Source organism: Syngnathus floridae, chromosome 18 (assembly GCF_059516105.1).
Source record: "Syngnathus floridae isolate MCC-2025c chromosome 18, RoL_Sflo_1.0, whole genome shotgun sequence".
Lineage (NCBI taxonomy): Eukaryota > Metazoa > Chordata > Actinopteri > Syngnathiformes > Syngnathidae > Syngnathus > Syngnathus floridae.
In genome coordinates, this window is record NC_142430.1 from 9,393,531 (window position 1) to 9,419,354 (window position 25,824).

Sequence of the window (25,824 nt, forward strand, 5' to 3'; positions counted from 1 at the left end):
ATTGGGCAGTGCTACCTAGTGGAACAGTGCCGCCCCAACATGTTTGCACATAATTCAGCCTCTGCATTTGACTGACACCATCTGAAAATCACAGCTGTGACCTAAGCAAAGTGATAGAAAACATCCATTTAGCAATTTAGATGGGGACCCGTGTTTAACCCGACAATCTGGGAAGCACGTCAATCACTATTAATCAGCTATATGATTAAACCGCAGCAGTTTGAGCTAATGACGATGATGGCAAGAAGTAATGAACACCGAGGGACTTTTGCTTAGCTTTTTTCATGATCGTCATGGTTGTTGACACAGGGTGCGTGAAGGTTATTTATCATGTCCACTCAAGGAGGCGGCGATGATGTATCGACATGTTAAGCAACCTTATGACTTTTAGAGGTCAGGGGTTACGCAGGGAATCATTCTGAATAGCATATATCTAATTAGACCTCAGATTACAGAAGGGCTGAGCATGGCTGTTCAGGCTTTTAATGAGATAGTTTTGCTCTGCTAAATCCTTCTCTGGATAGCCAATATGTTTTTAGGAACCAAAACTAATTCAAATTAGGAACCAAACACTTACATTTATTACATTTTATTTTAAGTGGTTGTTCAAACCAAATACAACGTTTTTAATAAAACTATCATCTTAAAATTACATTTAGTGAAATTGCTTAAAATAAAGATTATTATAATATTAAGTTATTATAATATTAAGTAACATTAACTTTATGTATATTGTAGGTTGTCCATATGAGCAAACAGCGATGCCATTCTAATTCTGCATTCAGCAGCACCCAACTTTCACAATCTCTTCTATGTAAGTTTCAAAAAATATATATATATATGAAAGTAGCGTTACGAATACACGACATCTATCACCATACACGGAGCAAATATTGAAACACATGATGTGAGCGCGCCAGCCTTGGCCATCCTCTGTCACTTGTTTGACAGATGTAAATGGATGTTTCAGCAGTTGGCTCTAATGTATTTTTAAACAGGCACAGCAGCAGCTGCAGATAGCAAATGAAGTGTCGCCAGCACAACGATGGGGTCCTCCATCTATCTGCTCTTCCTCTCGCTCAGACATACAAACCGCCAATGACAACCACGCACGCATTCCTACACACCCACCGAGCGAGCGCTGAGAAGAAGTGTCATTCATCAACTTTCTTCCAGCAATGGGCTCGCTAAAGGTGCCATCTTTCATTGTGAAGCACCTCGGTTGGCTCTGCAGTGTCCAGCCGAGCCTGCGCTCTGCCTGTCCGTACCTCCATGGATGATTTAGGGAAACTGTTGTTTACTCTCTAAGTGCAAATTAAATCCGCTGTGCAGACTGTTGGTGCTGATTATACTCTTGCCGTGTGTACACACAAGCATAGGGAGAGAGAAAATGACCAGGGACGCCCTGCAGCTCTGCTTCTTACCTACTCTACCTTCTTGCTTGTTGCATCACTATTTGAAAAAGAGCTTTCCATTGCCGTGAGATCTTCAACATCCATGTCTGGGCCACATGGGACTATTTAGCAAGAAATAAATGTCACGGTTTATTGCTTTGTGCAGCTGATGCGTTCACTTCCCTTTACACACCGAGCTGGGACAATTAAATGCTATTTAAACTTCTTGCTTAGTCAGGCTTGTTTTGCTCTGATGTTTATCTGACAGCAATGGGTACTTCATTTTTTTAATTGACAACATTTCCTCCATATATCAAAACCAAAGACCAAGTTGCAAGATAAAATGGTTATGAAATTGTCAGCACAAAATGAAAACAAAGTCATGTTATAAGGAAAAGAATGATAAAAACGACAATGAAAATAGTTGAAATTATTATATTTTTTCAAATGCATTATTCATAGCCAAGCAAATATCGTCTTAACGGAATGCATACAAATAGAATCAGTATTCTAACATGCTGGCCGGATCCTCTATTATCCCTGACAGTTTTTCTATTTGCCTTGTTTCATCGGCATCCCCATGCCATCTTTATTTTGACTTGAAATGCATAGATTTAGAATAGCTGTGCGTTTTTTACATTTATATTTCAAAATGTCGACGGCGTTGCAAGACAAGAAGAGCCAAATGTTTGCGAGCCTCATCTTTTAAAATGTTCTCCAATGGTTTCAGCGCAACCACAAACATGTTTGCAACCTTGTTTTTGCAGGATCATTATTGGCCATTTCTAATTTCAATTCACCAAAACAACATGAATCCTTTTGTCGTGAATAATCATTTTCATTGTCATGGTCATGCTTCTAACTCTCTGTATTTGCTTCAATACAGAGATTATTTTTCCATGAACGCTGCTGAACAGATCTATCATTGCTTTTGTCATTGCAGGTACCCATCAGCACAGCTATAACCATGTGGCTCTAGGTAGCCCCATACGCACACCTAAAAATGGTAAGACAAACTAGAAGAACGTTCATTTACAGCTCACTCACAAATTCAGAAGCTCGCCCATTAAGCTGATTACAATGCTTGACATCCCTTCTTTCACACTCCACTGTATATCTTTCCGTGATTGGAAATGATATTTTCTGCAGTGTGGAATTGTTCAAGTTCCACATCCCAGTTATGACCAGGAAGCAGCCACTGACCAACTCGGGGAAAGAAAATAATTGGCTGGAGGTCAGCTCGTCCCCTGGCTGACAAGCCGTAGAAAAAAAAAAAAAAAACCTTCAGCATTCCCTGCTGCTATCAAACGTTATCACCTCATGCGCTGCCGCTGCAGTAGCGCATTCAGCTAAATTGTTTTCTAGAAGTTGTCACTCACATGTTTGTCCTAATGGCTGTGGTCACTAATTGACTGTGTTGCGTAAGGATACACAGTGGAGATGTCCATCCAGTCAAGCGATGTAACCTTTCTAGAAATGCATCAGCCAGCTTCTGGATGTCGGGCTGACAAACACATGTACACAAGCCAATAACCAAAAGCTAAATTCATTTGACTTGTATCTATGTAAAACATGAAGTCAATTCCAACAACACATCCAAAAAAATCCTTGATAGAAGACTCTCAGACAGGCTTCAAATTTAAGCACATGTTTTTTTTTTTTTAAGATTAAGTCCACCGGCAAGAACCCCCCAGTGGCCTGTGACAAACATGCAGGAAATAGCACCGAAAATGCACATCATTTGCACTTCCTTTATCACAAGCCTGGGAGATAAAGAAGAAAAAAAAAAAGTGATTAAATTCCTTTTTCTGAGGGGGGACTTTGGTCACAGGCTGTGCTGAATATGAAGTAGTCTCTGTTTGTGTCATCGTCAACATGTCACTGAACTTATTTTTTTCTACTTGGTTTTGGTAGCTCACCGATCATTGAGGCGTGGTAAGTTAAACTGAAATGACATTTTTCTCCCCATACACACCCCACATGTTTTTCCACTAAATAAAAATTGTGCTGCTTGGTATGGAGGCACGCACGCACGCACAGTGTTTGTGTACGACCCAGGGAACCAGATGAATAATGTACTAAGTTGAAAAAGCTTTAGGAACAGGCCAGAGCAATTTCCACAAATCCCATGAAAATCTCCTGTGTCCATGCAGGTATAATTAAAAAAAATTAAAACCTTCCCTTATACTTATGCACCAAAGAAGATTTAGCATATTTTTTAAGATGTTCGTTTCAAGCCTCATTTCTTGTGCGGATTTTGGGTCACCGCTGTTTTTCCGTCTTCCATGTTAACCCAAGTGCTCTGTATGGTTCACACCATCTGTTTCAGGATTCATTGTTCTTGTCTTTGAACATTCCTTTTTACATATCTGCCAGTGAATTTGGCAGCTTTTCACCTTCACACGGGAGAAGACGTTGTATGATAAGATAATCCCGTTTGTCTTTGATGTGACCAATCGTGGTAGAAGAATCATAAATTTCAATGTTGGGAATTTTTTCTGCAATTGGTGCAAGAGGCTATAAAGCTGCGGAACTAAAAATATGGCAACGGCAAAAATAAGTCTTACTGAATTTAGTAGTCTGTAGTCTAATAAGCTAAACTAATAAAAATGAGTACATACATTTTTAATAAGCATCATCACTATTTGATGCAGTTATACGATATTAGTTGTTTGTATAGTAAAAATAATTGTAAAAAATACTACAAAAGTTGCAATACTTTTGTATATTCTAATTTATAGGGGATTCTGCACCTTTTACTGTACTTGAAAGTAATTAATATATCAAAATGATCTGGGATTTAAAAAAAAAAATGGACAAATACAATAAGTATCAGTCTTCAAAGGTCAAGTCCAACTTTTTGAGCCCGTCACTACATCTTGCGTCCGTTTTAAAATAGAGAACCCTATAGAGCAGCCCGAGTCAAATCATCCCTTATTGATGCAGTCCACACACATCCTTCACAGTCCTTCCGGCTCCCGGGACCCCCTGTTGTTGCCCCCCTGCCGTCCGTGCTCAAGCTTTCCTCCTCATTTCATTCTATTTTTTCTCGTCATCATCCTTTTTTTTTTGAAGCTTTGCTTATCTTCAATGTCTTGCTCTCTTCCTCCCCGTCCTCCATCATGCAGCACTTACCAAAGCTGTATTTTTATCTGTTCATTGGAGGCTGGTGTGGGGCCGCACCCATGACTGCAGCTCCGCAGCGCTCCGCAGCGCACCGCAGACTCGCTCGCTCATATGGGAGAACCAGATAGAGCTGGAGCCAGTGAGGAAATGAGAGCGGGGGCCTTGTAAACGCACAAGAAAGAATTAAGGAGCAAAAGTGGGTGGCAGCATGGTTGGATAGATAAAACTGACAGAGCGTGGAAGTCTGCAGCGGATGGGAGACACGAGGAGGATTGCCAATACGTGCCGTAGATGAAAGTAACCCTGTTGCTCTTCCCGGCCGCCGTCATTCAGCCCGAGCAGGCGTTAGCTGCCAGACGCCGTTCCCGTAGCGACTGTCACGAGCGAGGTCACTTTCCGAGCGCGCGCATCTGTTGTTTGTGGTCTTGTCTCGGTCTGTTTTCCTTTTCCCAATCTGTTGGACATTAGTCTTTCCTGTCAAACCCTGACACTTGTCAAGTCAGTCCTTGATATTGGTACAGTGTGACCCCGAGTTGGGGTTTTTAAAGCTGCAGTCATTCCCCAAGGCAGATTCACTTCAATTTAGTGATTAAGTGGAAGAGGCGAAGGAAACAGCTCCCTTGAATAAGTCGACGGTGAAGGCAGGTGCTGAGCCGAGATAGCCACACAAGGTTTGAGCCATGCTGTCACTCCAGCTCCATCAAATCAACAAAACGATTCCTCATTGAGTCGAAGTTCTTATAAAATTGTCTTATTTCCGCCTTCTTTGAAGATGAGTTTAAAATGAACCAAGATTTATTTAGCCTCAGCAGCATTTTGACACACTTAAGTGGGGCTCAGAATTTTTTCTTAATATATGGATTTCAAGAGTTTGTATTGATTGTTTTATGAATTCTACAGTTTTTATTTCTGTATGTTTATGTTGAGTGCCCTGGGCATATATTGGGAAGACATTCACATATCCCAATGGTATTGCAAACACACACATGCAAACCTATTGGGGTCTCTTAACAGTTTGCTGCAGCTGTCTGTTTTCTGTCCTATCGCCAGTAAAATGCGTCTTCATGTGTTGGCCAATAGTCACATGACAAAAGTTTTTCTTTTTATGTATCCAATTTTTTTTAGCACCCAATGTGGTGCAGATTCATTTTAAAGTAGCAAATTGACACTGTTGCCAGGTACTCTACTGATTTCTATTATTTTAAAAAAGCAACTCAGTTAATTTACCAATTGTTTTGAAGTAAATTAGATTACAAGTTACTCGAGAGTATTTGGGTCGAGTTAAAATGACCCAGGTACTTCAAATTCCAAGAGAGGTATTCTTTGTCATAACTGGTTGCAACATCCAGAAGCAAAATAAATATACAATATGCACTTCCTCTGCTCTGGGGGTTCCAACCATGGATTTGAAATATTCACGCCAGGGAACAGTTCACAGCAAATCTGCCTCCAGGAAATATTTGTAGGACTAAGAACTCCAGCTTCAATCTTTGCTTTTTTGTCTCAGCGGGTGGTCTTCCATAGTGGTTGCCTGTGGTTGGTCTCATCGTGCTTTGACTCATTTTAAACGGGGAGAAGGTCGGAAAGGAGAAGCCGGTACAGCCCATTTCTTTTTTCCTCCCTGCCTCCCTCCCATGTGTCTGTATATGTATGTACGTGTCTCTAGACAACAATCGGATAAGTGGCATCCTGACCTCGCAGACGGAGCCCTACGACCTGTCTTTTTCACGCTCCTTCCAGAGTCTGTCCCACCTGCCGCCCTCCTACGAGGCGGCCATCAAAGCCGACCTCAGCCGCTTCTCGTCTTTGAAGAAACTGAGTAGGTCCAAGTTCACAGCACTAATGCAAGAGTAGGCCTCCCTGATGTCATGCATGATTTCTGTGCCTTGGTGAGACCTTGAGAAACTTTTTCTGGGCTATTGTCACAAGTGTACAAAGAAAAGAAAGCATTGATTTGCACGTTCCTGGGTCACTGTCCCGCTATTGTTCCGATTTTTACTTTCTATACTCTATTTGGTTTGATTTTTGTGAGTCCTGTAAATAAACTTGAGCTTATGTTCATGTCAGCCATTTGTGACCTTGAAAGAATTCCAAATTTAGAGGGAGTCAGTTTAACCCGCTTTGTGTATCTCCAAAAAACAACAACTCATTCTCTTCTTTCTCTGTTCAACTTCTGCGCTCTAATCGAACATTTAAGCTGTCTCAGCTCTGTATTGATTTTGCGCTGCTTTGCTGGATTTCTGGAATTCAATGTGGTCGCCTCATCTCATGCCATTTTTGAAGTGGAACGCACCTCCTCCTTAAGGCTTGTGTAATTTCATCATTCCTGCCTCATTTTTACTTCTGGTTCCCAATCAATGTGAGGGGAGCCATCTCCAATGCCTTCAGGTCTCACTCCATATGGCTCACTTGTTTAGCAAAATGACAAGGTAGCAAAATCCACTTCCTTTTACACTTTTGTTTTGGTTCGCCAAAATGTTTACAAATATACTAAAATATCAACAAGCGATTAAAAACACAACGTATGCTTCTTGAGTTGTCGGCAAAAGGCCAGGAGGTTCTCCAGTTGCTTTCATATCACACTACTTGAATTGTGCTTAGAGGACAATGATGGAGATGTTTTCAGTGTTGGGGTATAATAAAAGAAACAAATGTAAGAAGGCTTAATCATATAAAGTACCAAAATGAGAAATAGAGGCAATATACCTGTATGTTACAAATGATTACGCTAGATGGTAATAAGAGTGCGCAACGCGTACATTATACTCGAGAAAAGGACGTTTATTTTTGGGAAGAAGGCGGGACAGGCCGCAGAAGGGGATTTTGGCGGTGAGTAGCCTTGACAGGTGGCATAAACAACACCTCACATACTGTATATAGCTCCGACTGAAAAGGTCGTGTATGAATTCTCAATAAGGCTAATGTTGGCTCCCTTTTTAAATTACACCCTACCTTTCACGACGCGGCATTTGTGTCAGTGCTCGGAAACAACACTGACATTTTGTTTATTTATTTGATGTATTGAATAATAATGATCATAATAAAAGAGGTTTGCTACCACTTTTTTCAGATCGCTATGATACCTAAGTATTGGTGGCTAGCGTCAGCAGCATGTTAAAATAAGATCACTTGGTATCGGCACTCAGCCATCCCTAATAATTATAAATCCTGTATATAAATTGCACTTGTTTGCATGGTTTCATGTGGCATGTTGGTGCTACAGTGCTTTCTGGAAAATTATTCCAATCTCAATGCATGTTACACTTATGTACAGATGATCTATCAAAAACAAGGGAACGCAACGACATTGAAGAATACATACTTCATTGTACAGTGTCACTCTGCTGTTTAGCATGTACTGGATGCCACGTGTCTATGTGATGACAATGTATGAATCTCCTTCTATGTGACCTTTGAGAATTCCGCCCCCACAGCCATTGCCTCCTGCACCGTCGGCTTCCCAATCTGGACATGTGGATATTATGTGCCTGGCATGTCATATCATCCGACTGCAATTGTGTCTCTTCTTTCACACTGTACTCAATGACCTGTTCCCTGAACGCCGTCGTGCTTTTCGAGCTGCATTCTTCCCGTGCATTGAAACATGAGATTTTCCTCTAAATATCCTCTTGCATCTGTTTTATCCTTCCTCATTTCCTCTTCAGCAGATAAAGACGTTGAGGACTACTACACTCGGAAGAGACACCTGCCTGACCTGGCAGCGAGAGGCACTCTTCCCTTGCATGTTCTCAAAATCACTCAAGACCAGGTGAGTAAATAAGTGCTCATTTTTGGCTGTTAGCCAAAGTACGCAAGAGTCTTGACTACTATGCTGGCTTAACCTTGATTTTCCGCAACAAATATTGCATTTAGTAGTCATAACAGTGCCGGTCTGTGTGAAACAACATCTGGGATTCCATCAAGCAGTGCACTTTGATCTAGATTGGTGCAAACCAAATTAAAAAAAAAAAATCTCGGGTAAGATCGCCGATTTCTCCTGATGCTGTTAAAGCGCTTTGAGTACCTTTGAAGCCAGAAAATATATTTCAATATTTCTTTGTTCAATCATTCTATTACAGAATTCCCACCAGCTGACATTTATCCACTGCATTGCAATTAGGAAAGAGCAATTATAGAATTAATAACACACCCTAGTAATGTTTGTAATTTTCGTTTGACTATATAAAAATCTCCACATACAACCAGTAATGATAGTGCAGGCAATGAGGACACGACTAAGTACCGAGAGCCCGTGATTAACAATTTCCATTTGTCTGCTCTGCTCTGCTCCCTTTATTGCAGCATCGGGAACAACAGCAGCTTCAGAGTCAGCTTCCACAGTCTTCCATCATGCAGGCAACTCCCCAGTCACAGTCCTCTCAACAGCAGTCCCAGCAACGACAAAGGCCCCGACGAGTCCAGAGAGCCATGTCCCAAGATCGGGTCCTCTCCCCACAGAGAGCCCCGCAACAGGATTACAACACATCCTCGAACGGGATGTCCCCTTACGGAGGCCGGATTCTGTCGGACGAGCAGCTGCTGTCCGCCGAACGGCTTCGATCCCAGGAGCGCCTTCTTCCGCAGGACCGCCATACTTCCCAAGACCGCCTGTACACCAAAGACCGCATGTACTCCAAGGACCGGCTTCTCTCCCAGGAACACCTCTATTCAAAAGACCGCCACTACTCTCAAGAACGACTCTACTCACAAGATCGCCTGTACTCACAAGACCGCCTTCTATCCCAGGATCCCCTGCTCTCGCCGGACAAGCTGATGTTGTCGCTGAAGCGCGGCATGGTCAGCAGTATCTCCGGTGAGTTTTACGGAAGCGACAAGTCCATGTCGCGTGCCATCTCGCACACGGACGTCTTCATACCCACCACGCCTCTTATGGATCGCTACAAGATGACCAAAATGCACTCCCATCCCAGTGCCTCGAACAACGGCGGTGGCGGAGTCGGCGCCGGAACTCAAGCGGTGGCGGCGGCGGCAGCGGCGGCCCCACACTCCAACACTTTAGCAATGAACCAGACTGTATCCAAGCGGCAGGCGTTTGCCGCCAGACGGACTCACACTGTGGAGCAGCTCCACTACGCCCCGCAGCATCACCAGCAGCAGCAGCAGCAGCAGCAGCAACAACAGCAGCAACATCCACAGCACTACCGCACAGGAAGCAAGACTGAGGTGACTGTGTAATGGCAACCAAGGAGTGCCTGAACTGCACAGACAAAAACACAACCGGCCTTGGTAGGCCGCTGTGCTCACTACTCTCTTCGAGTAGGACTTCGCTTTACTTTGACCCATGTTCCAGGACCAAGAACATTCACTAGCTTAACGTGAGAGACCGGTAAAACGAGCTACACTGTACACTGCATTCCGAGTATTTTAATTTGGCAAAATTCTCACTTTCGTATGCCGAATACTAGAGCTCCCTCCATCTTCATTCTCTTATCCATGTACAGGCCCTGGCCTCATTCTCAAGTCTCGACTGAGCCTCTTTGTCCAGCCAATCGACAACATCTCTGAACAGTTGGGGCAAATCGCAAAGGGCTTTGCACAGTGAAAGCCACGGGCCAAATTCCTCCTTGATTTCTGATGTACAACACAGATGATGAGCTTGGATGAACCTGTAATAACCTTATAAATATATAAATAAATAAAACAATGTGCACCCCGTCCTACTCATAAGTGAAAAGCATCTGAAATGTGCACTTTCAGGTGCCTCTAACAGATGTTCCATTTCCAAAATTGAAGTGGTTATGTGGGTTACAAAGCACAATCATGATAGAATACTAATTATATTATTTCAGAGTTTTTAGTGATGGCTAGCATTTCTTTGCAAGTGAACCATGACAATGATATATTTTGGTTTCTTTTGCTTCAAGTAGATGATTGTAAATAAGCTATAATATAAACATTATCCTGGATAGATCTGAACTGAATGGACTTCGTATTAGAGTGTCTGTTTTCAATGGATTCTTAAAAAGAACAACTAAAAATGATCACTGTTTTGTGAGTTCAGATTAGAAACCCACTTCAACAAGTATTTGACAGGAAAAAAAAATACTATATTGTGTGTGTCTTTGCAAAACTGTTTGTAGGGAGAAAGGAACGACTGTGTGACGATTAAAAAAAAAATACAAAAAACACTGTTCATACTTGGATGTGTACCGTGTTCCATTGACATCACCGATGTTGAACATTATGAAAATGGATTATAATGCTCATAGGGACAAATAAACATTCATATTTTTTTAAACATTCAATATTGTTACTTCAGGACTGTGTTTATTTTTATTTGCGGGATGACAATGGGATCATTTGTGAGTTTTAAATTGGCTGAAGAAGACTTTATATCAGCTGACAAAGTAATTCAATATTATTATTAAATGTACTACAAAAAAATAGGAAAGATTATTAATGACTTAAGGCTATTATTTTTACAAGCCAAAACTTCCTGCTCTTGACCTTTCCTAGTAGCATGAAAATGTCATGCCTCAACATAGAAGTGGGATTCATGCCCTTCCTCTCCCGTCAGTGCCCTCGGAATAGCTTATTAAATTGTTTTAGTTGAAATGAGAAGCATAGACACAAGTCATATAGGTCTCCTATAATTCAAGTGAACTTTAACATTCGTCTGGCATAACAAAGAACAAGACTAATTATACTGTATTATACTGTAGTGCATGAAATTTGCCATTTAGGCTGCATGGATGAATGGATTGTTCAAAACTTGGAATACAGTATACTGAAGAAGCAAAGTCAAATCAAAATACTAGACAAACTATAAGCAAGAAATGATAGAATTTATCATCAATAGCTCCAATAATATATAGCATAGTGAGCAGCAACAACAAAATGACTGACTATGCAATCTAATAAAATGAAATACAAGAGCAGCAAGGGTAAAGATAAGGGCTGCTGCACACTGAAAGACATGAAGTAATTAAACTCAACATTATGTGCTGCAAAGGATTACCTGTATTAGTTTTCATTGAACCACAAAAGCATGTCATGATTGTCAAGGGAAAAAGCACATTTTGGTGTGTTGCTAAATTAAAATAAAGCTCAGTGCAAACACAATAGTCGGACCGTGACAGCATTTCTCGACTGGTCTACTTGAATGTCAAAATATTAAACATGAAGTGACATGCGCAGTTGTCATTCAATTCAACTGCGGATGCTATACATTCAATTGAACCCACACTGAATTAGGATTGTTTGAGTGGGTTGAATGAGAGTAATATTTAGCATTTTGCCAGCAGGCAGGAACAGACTCACCCTAGAACATTTTCCAAACTGTTGAGTTGACTTGCAGCTCTGCAGCTGTCATATCCAGAGTTGACTTCACACTAGACCATAAAGCAAGAGGACAGTTAAGAGCACAGCCTTTTGCAGTCAATAAATCAAAGCAACATCTGCTGTCATATTTTCAGATTCAAATCAACACTTGAGCTTTTCTTTCCCACTTTGACAGTGACAAAACTATGTAACACTTGGTGACTTCCAACTAAAACAAATATTTAAGATATTTAAAATGGCAACATTTCTGGAGAAGATGGGGATAGTTTAAGAGTCTGCAGCTCGGTGGTCTCTGATTTAAAGACAGTTAATTGCACTCATTTAGTCCCATTTATTTCACAGCCAGAGCTTGGTCTTTATCAAACAGCTTCATCTTGACATAGGGCACATATGTTTCAACTAGGTCAACAGTGCAAGACAATCTGGATTAAAAAGCACAGTCTTAACAGCTAGCTTTAATGCTGGTCAGTGAAATTGTCAACCTCCTTTAAATTCATGGAAATCTGTGTGTGTGAGAGATTTGGTCAACAACTCTCATCGCAAAGTGTCGCTAAAAAGATAAGCTTGCGACTCCAATTCTAAAGCCATCAGCATTTAAATGAAAATATTTCAATCCGAGAATCTATTTGCTGGGAGAGGCAACAAGGGTGACACACCTGGGAGACCTTGACTAGCACTGCAACCTTATGTTTTTCTTTCTTGTTTAATATTTCACATGGCACTTTTCATTACACTGTCGTGGGATCAGTTTTATTGCCTATACTTGAAACACAAACATGGAAAGAAAGTTCTGACCTGTGCACAATGTCGTGGTGTTGCTTGAGTTTGTGTTCCTCTTGCTTCTGTGGGACTTAGTGGGCAGGACTTCCTTCTTGTACACCTGCTGCCTAATTACGTAGGTGGAGCTGGAGAGAAAGGACAGACAAGTCTCTTTACTTCCATTTATAGTTGCTGCTTGTTTTCTCTTATACAAAATCATTCTATCGCACCATTTTATTATGGTTCATTCCACATTTAAATGCATGAAGATAAAAAAAATAGTTTCAACAGCCAAATATAAAAGTTTGAGCAAATGTCTTCTTGAATGTGAACGAAAAGATAATCAGTGCCATTATGAGGCACAGGAATCTCCCGACATGAAGTGTTTTTACCGTCAACTAGTTTCTGGCAGAAAGTACTCGGAATCCATTGTTGTCTTGCAGTTTATCTCCCCACGTGCAGCACCCAAACAGAGCCCTTTGTGATAATCCACTGATTGTAGGCCGCTAACAGACATTTGTTTTACGACAGATGCCAGATTCGGATAAACATTTAATTAGCAACTCATCAGCTCTGTCAAAGCTAATTACCTCCGGCACCAGCCGCAGCCAAAAGCAGCTCCTTCCTTGCGCTGCTGGTCTGCAGAGGCAGTGACTCGCCTCGCCTCGCCAGGCTCGCCAGACTGCTTGTATTGTCCCAATATTGCAGCCTAATCCAGCCGTTCTGTCTGTTCTGGGTGGAAGTAGTGAGGAGAAGGACTTAGCATTCCAAACTGAGGCAAGATTGTGCCATTTACCAACACTTCTTATGAAAATGACTTGTTTGCGTTGGATTCCTCAAAACAATTTACTTCGAATGAGAAATGAATCTCAACATGAATTTGACCCTTTCACTTTCTTTCTTTGACCATGGCGACGTCAGACTCTTCCACTGAAGGCTCCGCTGTTGGGCCTCATTCGAAGATTCATTACTCATCATCAGTCATGACACTCCCGAGCAGGTCTGGTCTCATCATCACTCACTCTGCTCATTGCTTGACAACCTGACAGAGGATATTCATATCAAACATGTCGAGGAAAAAAAAAAAAAGGTGGACTGGCTTTAAAGAACTGAGGTCAGTAGGTTTTATACTCTAGGGCAATTACAGTACATGAAAGAGAAAAACTTACTATACAGTATGTTCAGGTCCAGGTCGCATACTTTATTTTAGAAATGAGAATGTTGAGTAAAGTTGACAATGCTGAAGATGCATTATCATGTATAGATAACATTTGTGTTCAGTAAGGGTCCATTATAAACAGTATGTCTCTTGAAAGGATTCCTATTACTGGACTGACCAGTAACCAAGCAACCACCAAATGTCTCACACAAACGGATGTCCCCCACCCCCACACTCGTCCATGATGTCCATGTATGGGGGGCACTATTTTACATCTTTCCAATATTGCTTAAATAAGACAAAATAAATGGCTTCAAAAATGGATCAAATGTCTGCTAAAATTCACTGGAAAATTCTGCTAAATTAATTATAAAAGGAGATAAAAACAGATACCCAACAACTAATGAGCAAGATATGCATGGAAACGAGACATAACATGAAACAAAACTAAATACAATCTTAGCAAAAATAGAGTTCACCCAACACTACCTATCTAGAGATAATGAGTCTCTAGGTGGTTTTGGTGTACTGGTGGGAAATGGATGCTCAATTTGTCATGTCGTAGATAGGTGATACCCCCCCCCCCCCTCCCCAATTTCTCGCTCTCTAAGCTTTGGCATGAGCTATTTTCTCTCTAAGAGGTTAAGATGAAAGCCTGTAAAGTAGAATTGTTTACGGAACACATTAACTCAGTGGACAGCAACATCCATTTCACCCGAGAAGGCATTAAAGAGAAAGCATTGTCATTTTTGGACTGCAAAGTGTGGGCTGAGAAGAAGGAAAGTCTTAAACTGCGGTCTACAGAAAACCTGCCTACACAGACTGGTAGTTTCCCTTGACTCCCATCACCCACGAGCATTAAAACTCCCCAAACAGCAGCCTGTGGGTGCTTTTTACCTAATACTTTACACCTTTGTATCAGTTATTTGTGGTCTGCATAGTTAGTTGGTTATTATTCTTTTTCAAACCAAGAAATCATTTTATCTGGGAGAGTTTTAGAGGTGTCAAATCCAAAACCCTGCCATAGCCAAGCACCTGTGGCTAAAACCAAAATTGTGGTAGGGATTTCTAATTTCTGGACCTTGGCGCCTTTTGTTTACAAACACTATGAAAAGGTCAGTTGGACCGAAATTGGAAGGTCAATAGTTTGCCACTTCAATCTGTATTATAGTTGCTCTACTTTGATTGTCCCCCATGTATCATCTGCTCCACCCTCTTCACACCTCCATGTCTGTCTCTGAATACATGATTAAAGGACTCCAAGTTCTGGATGAAAAAGAAACAGAACAGTGCGTCAGTATCTATTGTATTTATTTATTTATTTATTTATTACTATAGTCTACATTTACAGTTTTGTTTTGTATCATCATGCAATGTGCTAAGAGTAGATAAACAAGCAACAAAAGACATTTTCTTGTTTGGTGTATAAAAATCTTTGGAACTACAAAAATAATGAGGATAAACTGGATAGAGACAAATGACATGATGATTTCCAGGAATTTCAATTTCACCAAGAGTGACGGAAGCTAAAGACAAGTAACATTGATGTATCTATGTAGCAAGAGGAAGTGAATTGGCTTTCAATTAATGTGCAAATTTATGTGCTGAAGATGGAAAAAAAAAAACCCACAAGAATTTCACAATTTCTCATACCGCCAGTCTCATCTATTCAGTATTAATGATTTGGAATGCACTTGATTAATGAAGCATACTGCGAGTCTTCTCTATTAATCATTTGCAATACGGTAGTTGTATGAAAAGCTTTTTGAGACCTCCGAATATAATTGACTTTTTTCAAAACAAAAGCAAACATAATTGGCATCGTCAATTGAAACGTGTCCCTGTTGTAGCACCGCTACTAAAGCTTTTCGAAACCTTCTAGATCTGTAAGAGCAAAGCAACTCCAGCCAAGGTCCATTTGGAGGCTTTTTCTTTGGTCTTCAGGTTAAACGTCCACACGTATGTAGGCCCTCTTTGGCGGGTCTTGTAAACCGGACACTGGTACATGTTCTTGTTCTCCTGTTTGTCCACGGGGATGGCCCTGATGAAGATGACTGGCATAACGGGAGTGAGCTCTTTCAGGCGGGCATCCACAATCAAGCCGGTCTGACAGACAGGTGACAAGAGGATGACCACAGATTGGCATGTGCAGCGGAAGCTTGTTATTTCTATATTTTTCTTTCGGCATTTGAATGTCGGCTTAATCCTGTTTGACGCCAGACTAATGGGACACTCAGAGCACACAACATTGTCATAATCTTGAAGTGTGTTTGAAAGTCGACAGTGTTTGAGACAAAGTCAGAATGCCCTGCCTCAAAAACACTCACTGAAACAGGGAGGTCTGTCTTGCTAATTAATCCTCCTACATTTAGTGGCTGACAAACTCAAGTTTCACCATGCATGCATAGAGGAGAGGATTGCAGGCAGGGCTGTGTATAAATCCCCATGACTTTGGTTAAGTCCAAGGACAAAAGCCTTAATTGAATCTGGAAATGATGCACAACTTTAAGCAAGCATGGCCGACCATAATATACCACCTCACTCAAATTATATATATTTTTCTTTTAGGAGGGGGGCCATGTAAAGACAACATTTTTGCCATAGTTCGAATAAAAGTATGTCATAGCAGAAGCGGAGCTACTTATCCGTCTCTATAACATTAAATTTATGCTGTGTGTGGATAGATTTTGGATTTACCAAGAAAGAATACAATTTGGACAAAACACATATAATATGTATGACCATACCTTCGCAGAATTCAAATCAGATTTACTTAGAGCACATCAAATTCAGTATCTAGCTTTTTTTTTTTCATGCATGATACCCCTTTGAATAAGAGGTGAGCTTCATAAATATAGATCAGTAGGCTTATCATAAATCTTTGACTTTTATTGCTACACTGTCTTGTAGGAGTAGCGCTTACTCTCCTATTCCTCGACATTGGCGCGAAACCGGCCTTTGGAGACGCGCATGCATAAGGAGGGCACGGGAGTGGATGAGAAGTGACGAGAGCAGCAACAAGAAGCTACCTGAGTCATCTAACGGAGAGTCTATTTGCCGCCGCCTCTAACTTTAATGAAGAAAAAAGGAACCACTCAACTAAGGGGAGATCTAAATGTTCAAGTGCACACTCTGCACATTCCCCAATTAACAAGTCTACAGGGATGCAGCTTGAAAGCCAAGCAACATATTCTCTATACTAGAGGTAGCATGCTTAGATAGACAGAGCCCAGAGAAGCAGAGTAATGCAAGTGGGATGCAAAGCAGAAAATCCAGCCGCAAATGGAATGCTGAAATCCTTACGGGAATAAATATCCAACTTCGTTTACCGAGTAAGTGTAGGGTGCACGGAAAGGTAAATTCAACATATGGCCAACGGCTAATCGGCTAGTCAGTATACGCTGCAATCTCATGAGCAATAAAATAATCAATAGACCCCTTAGCCCTTACGATCGTAATTATTAATCTTGCAAAAGACATTATTGACAATTCTATGCTTTTAATTTAATGGAGCCTGTTTTGGAGAGGATTGTGAATCTATATTGTTTCTATTATGAGTTGTGGCAGATGTCAAAATACTTCACTCGTGAAGCAAAATCAATAAACAACTTAAGCTGTACCTGTGTGTCCCAGCGGGCACCTTCCATGTATAGTCCATGGACATAAGCACCTTCCCGAGGTGGCGCCGTTACGTCCTCACGGTTCTTCTTGGTAACATCACACTGCAGACTCATGCTGTCCAAAGGCCACTCGTTCCTGTCATCCAAACGTGAGATCACTTTCAAACACGTCAAGAATTCAAGCTGCCATACCGATAAAGCCCTACTTGCGAGCCATGGCTTGCATGATGGCGGTGAGGAAGGACTGCGGGTTGAAAAAGCCGGTCAGCCACACTGCGCAAGGTAGGACAAAGTCACTTGTCCAGACGTCCAGTTCCTTGATCCGGGCCAGCAGATCAGTGAACCACAGAGTCAGGCCATACATGGAGGGGTAAGCACGCTTGCTCCAAGTCTCTGGTACCATGTCCAGAAAAATAGCATTCTGGAGGTTCTCCATGTCACTGGTCATGGTTAGTTCCCCCTAAATAATGATTGAAAGACAGCAATCAATTTTTGGGGTATTGGTTTTCCAGCTTTAATTAGCTGATCACCAAAAGCGCATCAAAATCCTATCAGCATCTAAATTCTGAGATGTTCCTACAATTTTGGCTCTAATATAATGGAGTTCATTTTGTGTGAGGGGATGACAAAAATGATTTTTCAACGACACATTACAGCATGTTAAGGGGGGGGGGGGGGGGGGGGATCTGTACTCATGCATGCAGGCATAATGAGAGAATCTATGTGACAACATTGGTGTCCTTCATCCACTGATACCGGAATTGTTGTTTCGCTGACACCCACAAGCGTCAGTCACAAACTGCTTTACGAGGATGATAAGCCTTGGGGTGTTTATCTATGTCAAAGCACAACCATGAAAGTTGAATAATAATCATATGAACTGGCACACCTTTGTACTAGTCCCTGTTTATTTGAGTGTAAAGGCAAAATATGATTCCATTTGCTGGTACCATAGACACCGTGGCCTTTAAATCACTGAGCCGATTTATTGGCGGTGCTAATGTTGAGAGATTCTCATAACTCCTGACAAACGGTTTTACACAGTTTTCGTCCTCTTTTCATTTGGTTGTTCATATATGACTCAATAAAACTTGACACACGATTCCCGCATATTGTGCCTTTTTATAATTTTTAAAGCTAGGTCTAAGTCAGTCTTATTAATAGTCAGTCTTACTGATATTTTAGGCAAAAAAGCTTAGCTGGGATAGAATCGTAGATGTTAATGATTCTTATTGCATAGCATATGATTTATTATTCAACATAGATGCAACTCAAAGTGCTTTACAGTTTGAAATAAAATCAAAATCAATAAAAGTGGACAACAAAAAGATCTGTTCATCTTCCAAGAACACCGTGGACCCAAGTAAGGACAGCGTCTCTAGGGGAGTGTGTCGGCACCAGAGCCAAGCACCACTCCCAAGCAGACCAAGAGACGATCAATAATTAATGTCTGCCTGCATTTTAATTATCTCACCTTGAGTCCCAGACTGAGCTCATTGAGGGAACGTCTGATTTCTTGGGTGAGAAGATTCATGCGCTCACACTCTTGCACCGCCACAACCTGGTAGGGAGTCCTCTCCTCGGCTTTTCCCAGCAGCTCGCCCATGTTAAATTCCTCAGGGAGTTTCTCAATAAGCTCCTCCAGCACTGTACGTACCTTGAAATAAATGAACAATAGTAAATATATCTGATAAGTATATTTCTTTCTTAAGAAATAGTTATTTTTAATTAAATTCTCAAAAGACTATTGCTGTATAAATCCAGCACTAACATTGACTGAGGAACTGCTTTGTTATAAATAAACATGTCCATAAATATTTATGAGCATTTTTTTTTTTTGCAATGACAGCTTCTTTCTATCAATAAAAGCCTAATCGATGCTCATGTAATATTTTTGTCTGATGTCTGTCTGTGTCAACATTTTTCCAAGGCAACTGGACAAGTCATCTTATCCATGCATTTTTCCAGTTCAAATATCTGGTCATAATTTGGCAGGTACTGAGCTGGCTGAATACAAAGTGGCTGTTAATATGCTGAGACAAGTCAAATGTTTTCTCAGGTAAAATGTTGACACATTTGAAATGGTTCACATATGGGCAAATCCACTCATGAATAATACAAAAATGCCCGACAACCATATCATTATTTAGTGCGGTCATTGAAATATTGTTTTAAATAAAAAAAATCAGAGTACCTTAATGGTACAAGAAGAGCACAATACTTCACACTCTACTGCTTTTCAGGGCAAATAAATTTTACATCAGAGCAACACTGAAGCAAAAAGGAGACCAGAGAACACCCCCTTCCATTTAAACAACAACCAAAAAAAAAACATGGGAAAAATCAGCTCAAGCAGCAGTTGGCTGCACTTTCTTCCCCTCAGAATGCAGTAGCTACACAAAGTGTCACCTGTTGTCATCTTGAATTTAACAGCAGGTCCAACTTTCCAGAATCTAGCATGAACTTCACATTTGTGGAGAAGCGTGCTTTATACAGGAGCTCAAGGTGACAGCTTGACTCTTCAAATCACAATCATTACCGTGTTTACATGCTATGCTTTTATTGCCTTAAGCCTTCCACACCAGAGGTGCGGATTAAGCGTATTATGTTTGAATTTTGCACAAAAAAAATGATTGAACAGGTGTTTGTGGTCAAAGCTAAAAAAAAAAATCCAGATAAACATTCACATTTTCCACTCAAGTGGGACAGTATTATGATTTGTGTTTTCTTTGGACAGTTCAGCACCGGACAGTGCCAATAATCATATTTGACCTTTTCCTCCCGTGTCATTCCTCCCCCTTCACCGACACCTCCATCCCTGGGCTGCATCTCCAGTACAGTATGGAAAAGCTTTTCCGACGTTTGTGTCAGGAAGCCAATCTCGGCGTTGGGATGAAGGCCATACAGATAGGGCGACTCGGCTGGTAGAGTCTCGTCAATATACTGGAGGACAAGAAATCCATGTTAGAGCTTAGCAGATAATTCCACTCTTATTTCCTAATATAAATGAAAAACTATTTTTGAAGGGACATTAAAGTTTTCTTTCTTAAACAGAATAACATGAATTCACGCAAACTGTTACATAGATCATACTTTTCATTTGACTCAGGTGTTTGATTTGAAGTATTGCTGACAAAGGAAGAATAGAAACATAAATAAAATGTCTGAAAATTCAAACACTTGACAAGCTGCTAATGAGGCAAGGGGAAAAAAAAAAAAGAGATTTTCCATCTGCTGCTCCATGATGATCAATATACTTTTTGATGGACATGACATTAAAGAAAAACTCAAATGCTCAGGTTTGTAATCATATTCTTTTGAAATGGGGGGGGTCTTTGACTTTGTTGTCATATTGCTTGATCTACTTTTTTGCTGATTGCATAGACCTGTTTATTTCTACAATGAAAAGAAAAGTGCTGACTCACTCCTTTCCTGTCCTACGACATCTCTTTCAAATATATAACTCAAGAAGCTAGCTCCAGATGGCTGTGTGGCAATGGACGGGCCTGTCAGATGTATCATAAATAAATTGTATTTTTATAGAGTCTTTATTGTGTGCAGCAGCAGTTGACACAATGACCTGGCTCTATTCTGACTTGACCCTGTCATTTAAGGTTCACGCTCACAGATATATAACATCATATAACAGTCGAGGTGAGGTAGGCTGAGGTGAGGCAGTAACTTTACGAAGCTTGCAGCTGTCACAATTTGTTTCTGAAGTGATCTGAGGGAAAAAAAAAAGGGTTTGGCCTAATAACTGTGTGTTCGCGAGACTGTGGTTGCCATGAAGGCAGCTCAAAGTTAATGTAGTATTCTAGAAAATGTTATTATAGAGAAGTCATTAAATAACTGGCACTCATTCCAACTCTATAAAGAAAAAAAACCCTCCTGAATTCCACAGATAAAAATGTTTGAGTGACACTGCAAGAAAGTTATTACTTTTAATATTAGTTTTATTGAATATGTTTGTAGTGGGGTAGAACTGCAGTTTTTTTAAAATTCATCCTTATATGTGAGTGGGAAACAACTGATACATTCAATAAAAATCATCCAAGTCAAACTATTGATTAGTACAGCTCTGCAGTAAATTGCTGTTACTATAATATATTGTTATGTATCATTGCTATATTCCAACTCAAATTTAGTTTGTGCCTTCCTACCGACAAAAGGGACTCTACTTGTGCGCAAAATTTAGAAAACTGTTGAGTTCTGGAACCCATCTGGGAGTTTTATTGCTATTGATTTAGCACTCTCATTTGGAAATGGAGCTGATTAGCAATTCAGTTTGAGCAATTCCCAGCCATCGACGGTGTGTTGGAGGAAACTCTTGGTCATGCATCTTCTGGTATAGAAACAGCCGCAAAATCTAGTGGTACAATTAACTTTTTTATGTAATCAGTCATGTCTTGTTAACAATTTGGGTGGCAATAAAAGAGCTCAATAAAAGTGTTTGCTCAACCTGGTGATAGCTGTTGTAGTCCATGTTTCCAGGCAAAGGGAAACCCGGTGCTAAAAAGAACTCTCCTTCCATCATCTCAGGCTGAATAAACTCCTCGAGGTAGGTCCCACATAGATGGCGGTCCCAATCATCTGTGATGTGGCCTCCATACATGATCTCTCCAAAGAGGTAGCGTAAATCATCATAGGGCACCTAGGAATCAGGTAAACACTAGGGTAAAGCTTTCCGCCCCAAAATTCCAAATGGTTTATGTTCTGACACAGCACACCTTTGGATTAGCCTCCAGGTAGTTGTAAAGGACATTGATTGAGATGGTGAGGTCTCCTGTGTTAAAAGGATATGATCTGTTCCATCCTTGAGGACCAAACTTCCTCCTCTCTGCAACCACGGCATGGAAGTAGCAGAGTGCAAAGAGAATACTTTTGAACTCATTCTCCCGTGCGCACATTTCCAACGTGTCCTGCAAAAAATGCAAAAAAAGTCTTGTTTAAACCAGCATAAAATTGGAATTTCAATTGTAAATTCAAATTTAAAAAAAAGATATATAGTATATAATAAAAATATAAATAGGAATATATATATAAATGAAACATCTCGATTTTTATTTAATTTGAAATACATGCAATATTTATTGAATAACAAATTAATTTGAGGAAAATCAATGAAATGAAACCCACCATATGACCACCCACCAAAAAATAAATTGAATAATTCCTTGTGCATACAATTTGGAGGAAAACAGTCACAGCTAACACATCAGATATCACAACATATTCATCTTGATGAGGTAAAAAAAATCCCCTTGTAAGCAAGACCATCGGTTAGATTCATTCGTCACCAGCAGAGTTTTTTGGGTGCGTAGATGACCAAAAGCATGACAATTACCTTTTAATTGCCACCAGTGTCCCGAGACCATTATTCTCGACAGGCTAATAAAAAACGTGAAAGGCAATGGAATCTCTAGTGGGAAGTGACTGTTAAATAAGCAACCCAATAAAACCTATGGAAGCAATGATGCTGGATTGGAAACATTCCACCAGTATGTCACGGATAGTGTGACGACGAGGGCCACTGAAGTATCGCCCTGGGGAGCTGACTCCCACGATGCACATGCTTGCTCACAACTCCATTGCATAGACTATGGCAAACACACTCCTTCTGGAGCTTTAATTAACCTTCTGCACAATACTCCCTTTGCGGAATGAGATGCAAAGCCTTTCTTTTCATCACCTGAGTAGTCAAGCAAAACAACAAGCAGTCAGATGATCAACAAAGACATTTGCACACACATACTACATGCAATTGGTAAAAAGAAAAAAAAAATACAGACTCGGTAAATTAGGGGAAAAAAAGCTTAAGCTCAATACAGCACACTCAGCACTATGAGGGATACGTGTGCCAGGAAATGTCCGGTCACAAACAAAAAAACCAAAAGTGGGAAAGTGACTTTGGCTGCTTTTAATGCTCACATGTGCCACACTCACATCTGTCCTCCATGGCTATGAAGTGTTTCAGGTTGAGCGAACGGGCCATCTGCTCAAGGCTTCATTTTGGCAAATTGGCATCTTGAGGACAAAACTGGAATGGAAACTAGCATATGTTGTGTCACCTACCACTCAACAAACACGGAAATACGCTTAGAAAGACCGTGTATGACCTAAATATCGCAAATGGGCCTAATCAAAGGTTGTGCTCATGTTTATTTGTTATATCCACTTGCAACCGAGTAGCTGAGCAATTTTCAAGGCCAAAATAAGGAAAAATTGACCATGGCCTGAAAGTATTGCCATGAAATTCAGGGGCTCTTCAATGGGCAGGGGACGGGGTCATGAAAGCAATTACAGAAGAGGCGGGTAAGGTGGTCAACTCTACACCACCCCATTGATATAGCTATTATGGTACCCATTGTACTCTTGTCTATCTCCTTCTGTCCCTTTCCCCTCTTTCTTCATTTGAACCTCGCTGGCTAAGTCAAATGTCGCCCCCCTCATCGTCTGGGTTTTGTTGGCTGTTTTTTAGAGGGAATTTGTGGTTTTCCTGGTTCTTGACCTGCACTGGATGATGTGAATCTTTGAGAATAACACAAATAATGTGGGAAAAGCCACTAGAAGGTTTTACCTGATTGAAGTTGTCCAGAGCCTTATGCAAGTTTGCATGCATGCCCGTTGGTGGCTCATTGGTTATCTTGATGGAGTTCTCCAGGATGCCTTGTGGAATGATGTGGCCCTCAGGGCTGGAAGAAGGCTCAGCACTGACAAAAACCCTCAAGTTCTCATGGCTCCCCTCAGCTTGCTGCTCTAGAAGTTTTTCCAGAGTACCCAGCCAGCGAGCCACCAAATGGATATTCTACAGAAAAAAACAGAAGAAGGAATGAGACAAAAATAGGATCTGGCTAAAACAAAGACACAGACTAACTTATTAAGGGTCTCGGTTGTGAAAGCACCCATGTCTTTCCTAATTGTCATGACAACTAGCAAAAAAGGAGAAATTAATTTTGGTACACTCCCCCCATCTTTTTGACTTTGAAGTGGCACTAAATTAAATGGTACACAGCACTTGAAAGCAATTTTCAAGATGCTGACATTAAGCAAGCGTTCTCGCTTGATACTTCAGCTTGACTTTTCTGCAAATTCATCTTGCGAGGACAGCCCGGGCAGCGGAGCTGACTTGTACGATCACACAAGCTTGGATGAGCTCAATTTTCCATCTCAACTGTCTTGACACTTGCAGGACATCCCGTGAATGATAAGCAGTCAGCCGTGCCCCCCCCCAGTACCCACCTCCCAACACATTTAACCATGCAGCACTGCCCATTCCCTAAATCTAATTACAGCACTAATAACTCCAGTCATTAATTCTTAAGCCTCTTTACTTTCTCATTTCCATTTGCTCTTCATATTTAATCTTCCTTATGATGGCTGAAGTTAGCCTTTTTTCCGAGCGAGGGGACACGCCAGAAAGGAATGTCCGATTTTTTGGGAGACATTGAACTAAAGGGGGGCTAGCGTAAAGAGAGAAAAGTCGAGTCGGGTCAGGGCCAATCGTTGAAGGAGACAAAGTGATGAGTACATTTTTCTCTCGGTACTCTGGAGAAGAATGAATGGCTATACAAATTAGAAGTCGAAATTCGAGCACTTTTTCATCAGGCTTGAGCGCAAGCCCTTCTTCTCGCCATGTAAATAGTCAGGCAATAAAGACGTCCACAGAAGAAGTGAGAGAGGGCCTTACAATTTGTAACAGTAATGAAACCATTTATCCTCTGGCTATGGAAGTGAAGAAAGACAGATGCACTAGTGAGTCACAAACAAACAACACAAAAAGAGCAGCTTTCAAATCAAGTCGCCGAGAAGTTTTCTTCTTACCCCTGCCTCAAAGCGTCATCTACTATTTCGATGAATCTTTAAATCCCATCAGCAGCCACAGCTGGCAAAACTCTTTTTGATACATTTCGATCCAATACAACCCGAGGGAATGCAAAATGGAGGTTACAGCGAGCAAAGAGCATACAAAGGCAAACGCCAACGCAGGCCAAGGAGCAATGCGATGGATAACTGCACAGCTGAGCTCCAGCACTGAAGATGCAGCCCTGCGGGGTCACAACCGTTGCATATGGGCAGGACAAACTGGATTGTGGACCCAGCGCAAGAGCTGTCACAATGACTGGCAGCGTCGTCGAAATTCAATTACGTTAACAAATTTAGAAAACACAGCACCTCACATTTCATTTCAAGTTGAAATGGTTAGAGCGCAGTGAAGTAAGTGGTGGTCCAAGTCCAGAGATAGGAATTCCACACTGCTGACAGAAATATTATAAATTGCCCACATCTGCCTTGCAGTCAAAAGTTCTTGGTTTGAGACCTTTGGAATCAGGTGTGTTGCAACAGGGAGACAAAGATGTAGGAGAGTGTCCTTTGAGGATCAGAGTTGCTTTCCCTATTTTAAATGCATCACTGCTCATCCCATACTGAATGACCATGACGACCAGGTGCAGAGCTAGTGGGTGGC

The 25,824-nt window shown here is 41.0% G+C and overlaps 3 protein-coding genes across 10 annotated transcripts in view; 1 reads left to right on the forward strand and 2 right to left on the reverse strand.

Moving 5' to 3' along the window:
- Nucleotides 1–10,786, forward strand: part of shisa6b (shisa family member 6b) — a 37,598-nt gene extending 26,812 nt beyond the window's left edge. For 3 of the 8 annotated variants that reach the window (XM_088359591.1, XM_088359595.1, XM_088359592.1), the window contains 5 exons: nt 2,338–2,400; nt 3,309–3,329; nt 6,187–6,339; nt 8,186–8,289; nt 8,823–10,786. In XM_088359591.1, coding sequence (XP_088215717.1) covers nt 2,338–2,400; nt 3,309–3,329; nt 6,187–6,339; nt 8,186–8,289; nt 8,823–9,716 — 1,235 coding nt within the window. In that variant the 3' untranslated portion in view covers nt 9,717–10,786. The remainder of the gene's footprint in view (nt 1–2,337; nt 2,401–3,308; nt 3,330–6,186; nt 6,340–8,185; nt 8,290–8,822) is intronic. The other 5 variants (XM_088359597.1, XM_088359598.1, XM_088359594.1 and 2 more) reach the window with 3 other exon arrangements.
- Nucleotides 1–12,727, reverse strand: part of LOC148382962 (transmembrane protein 238-like) — a 68,566-nt gene extending 55,839 nt beyond the window's left edge. Inside the window, exons 1-2 of the mRNA XM_088359603.1 lie at nt 12,618–12,727; nt 11,802–11,872 (exon numbers count right to left, since the gene is read on the reverse strand). The gene's annotated coding sequence lies outside the window, so the exon portion shown is untranslated. The remainder of the gene's footprint in view (nt 1–11,801; nt 11,873–12,617) is intronic.
- Nucleotides 12,728–15,044: 2,317 nt separating this feature from the next.
- Nucleotides 15,045–25,824, reverse strand: part of LOC148382964 (dynein axonemal heavy chain 9-like) — a 33,700-nt gene continuing 22,920 nt past the window's right edge. Inside the window, exons 21-28 of the mRNA XM_088360218.1 lie at nt 23,938–24,165; nt 22,088–22,279; nt 21,820–22,011; nt 20,133–20,303; nt 18,835–19,017; nt 17,567–17,820; nt 17,361–17,496; nt 15,045–15,846 (exon numbers count right to left, since the gene is read on the reverse strand). Coding sequence (XP_088216344.1) covers nt 15,619–15,846; nt 17,361–17,496; nt 17,567–17,820; nt 18,835–19,017; nt 20,133–20,303; nt 21,820–22,011; nt 22,088–22,279; nt 23,938–24,165 — 1,584 coding nt within the window. The 3' untranslated portion in view covers nt 15,045–15,618. The remainder of the gene's footprint in view (nt 15,847–17,360; nt 17,497–17,566; nt 17,821–18,834; nt 19,018–20,132; nt 20,304–21,819; nt 22,012–22,087; nt 22,280–23,937; nt 24,166–25,824) is intronic.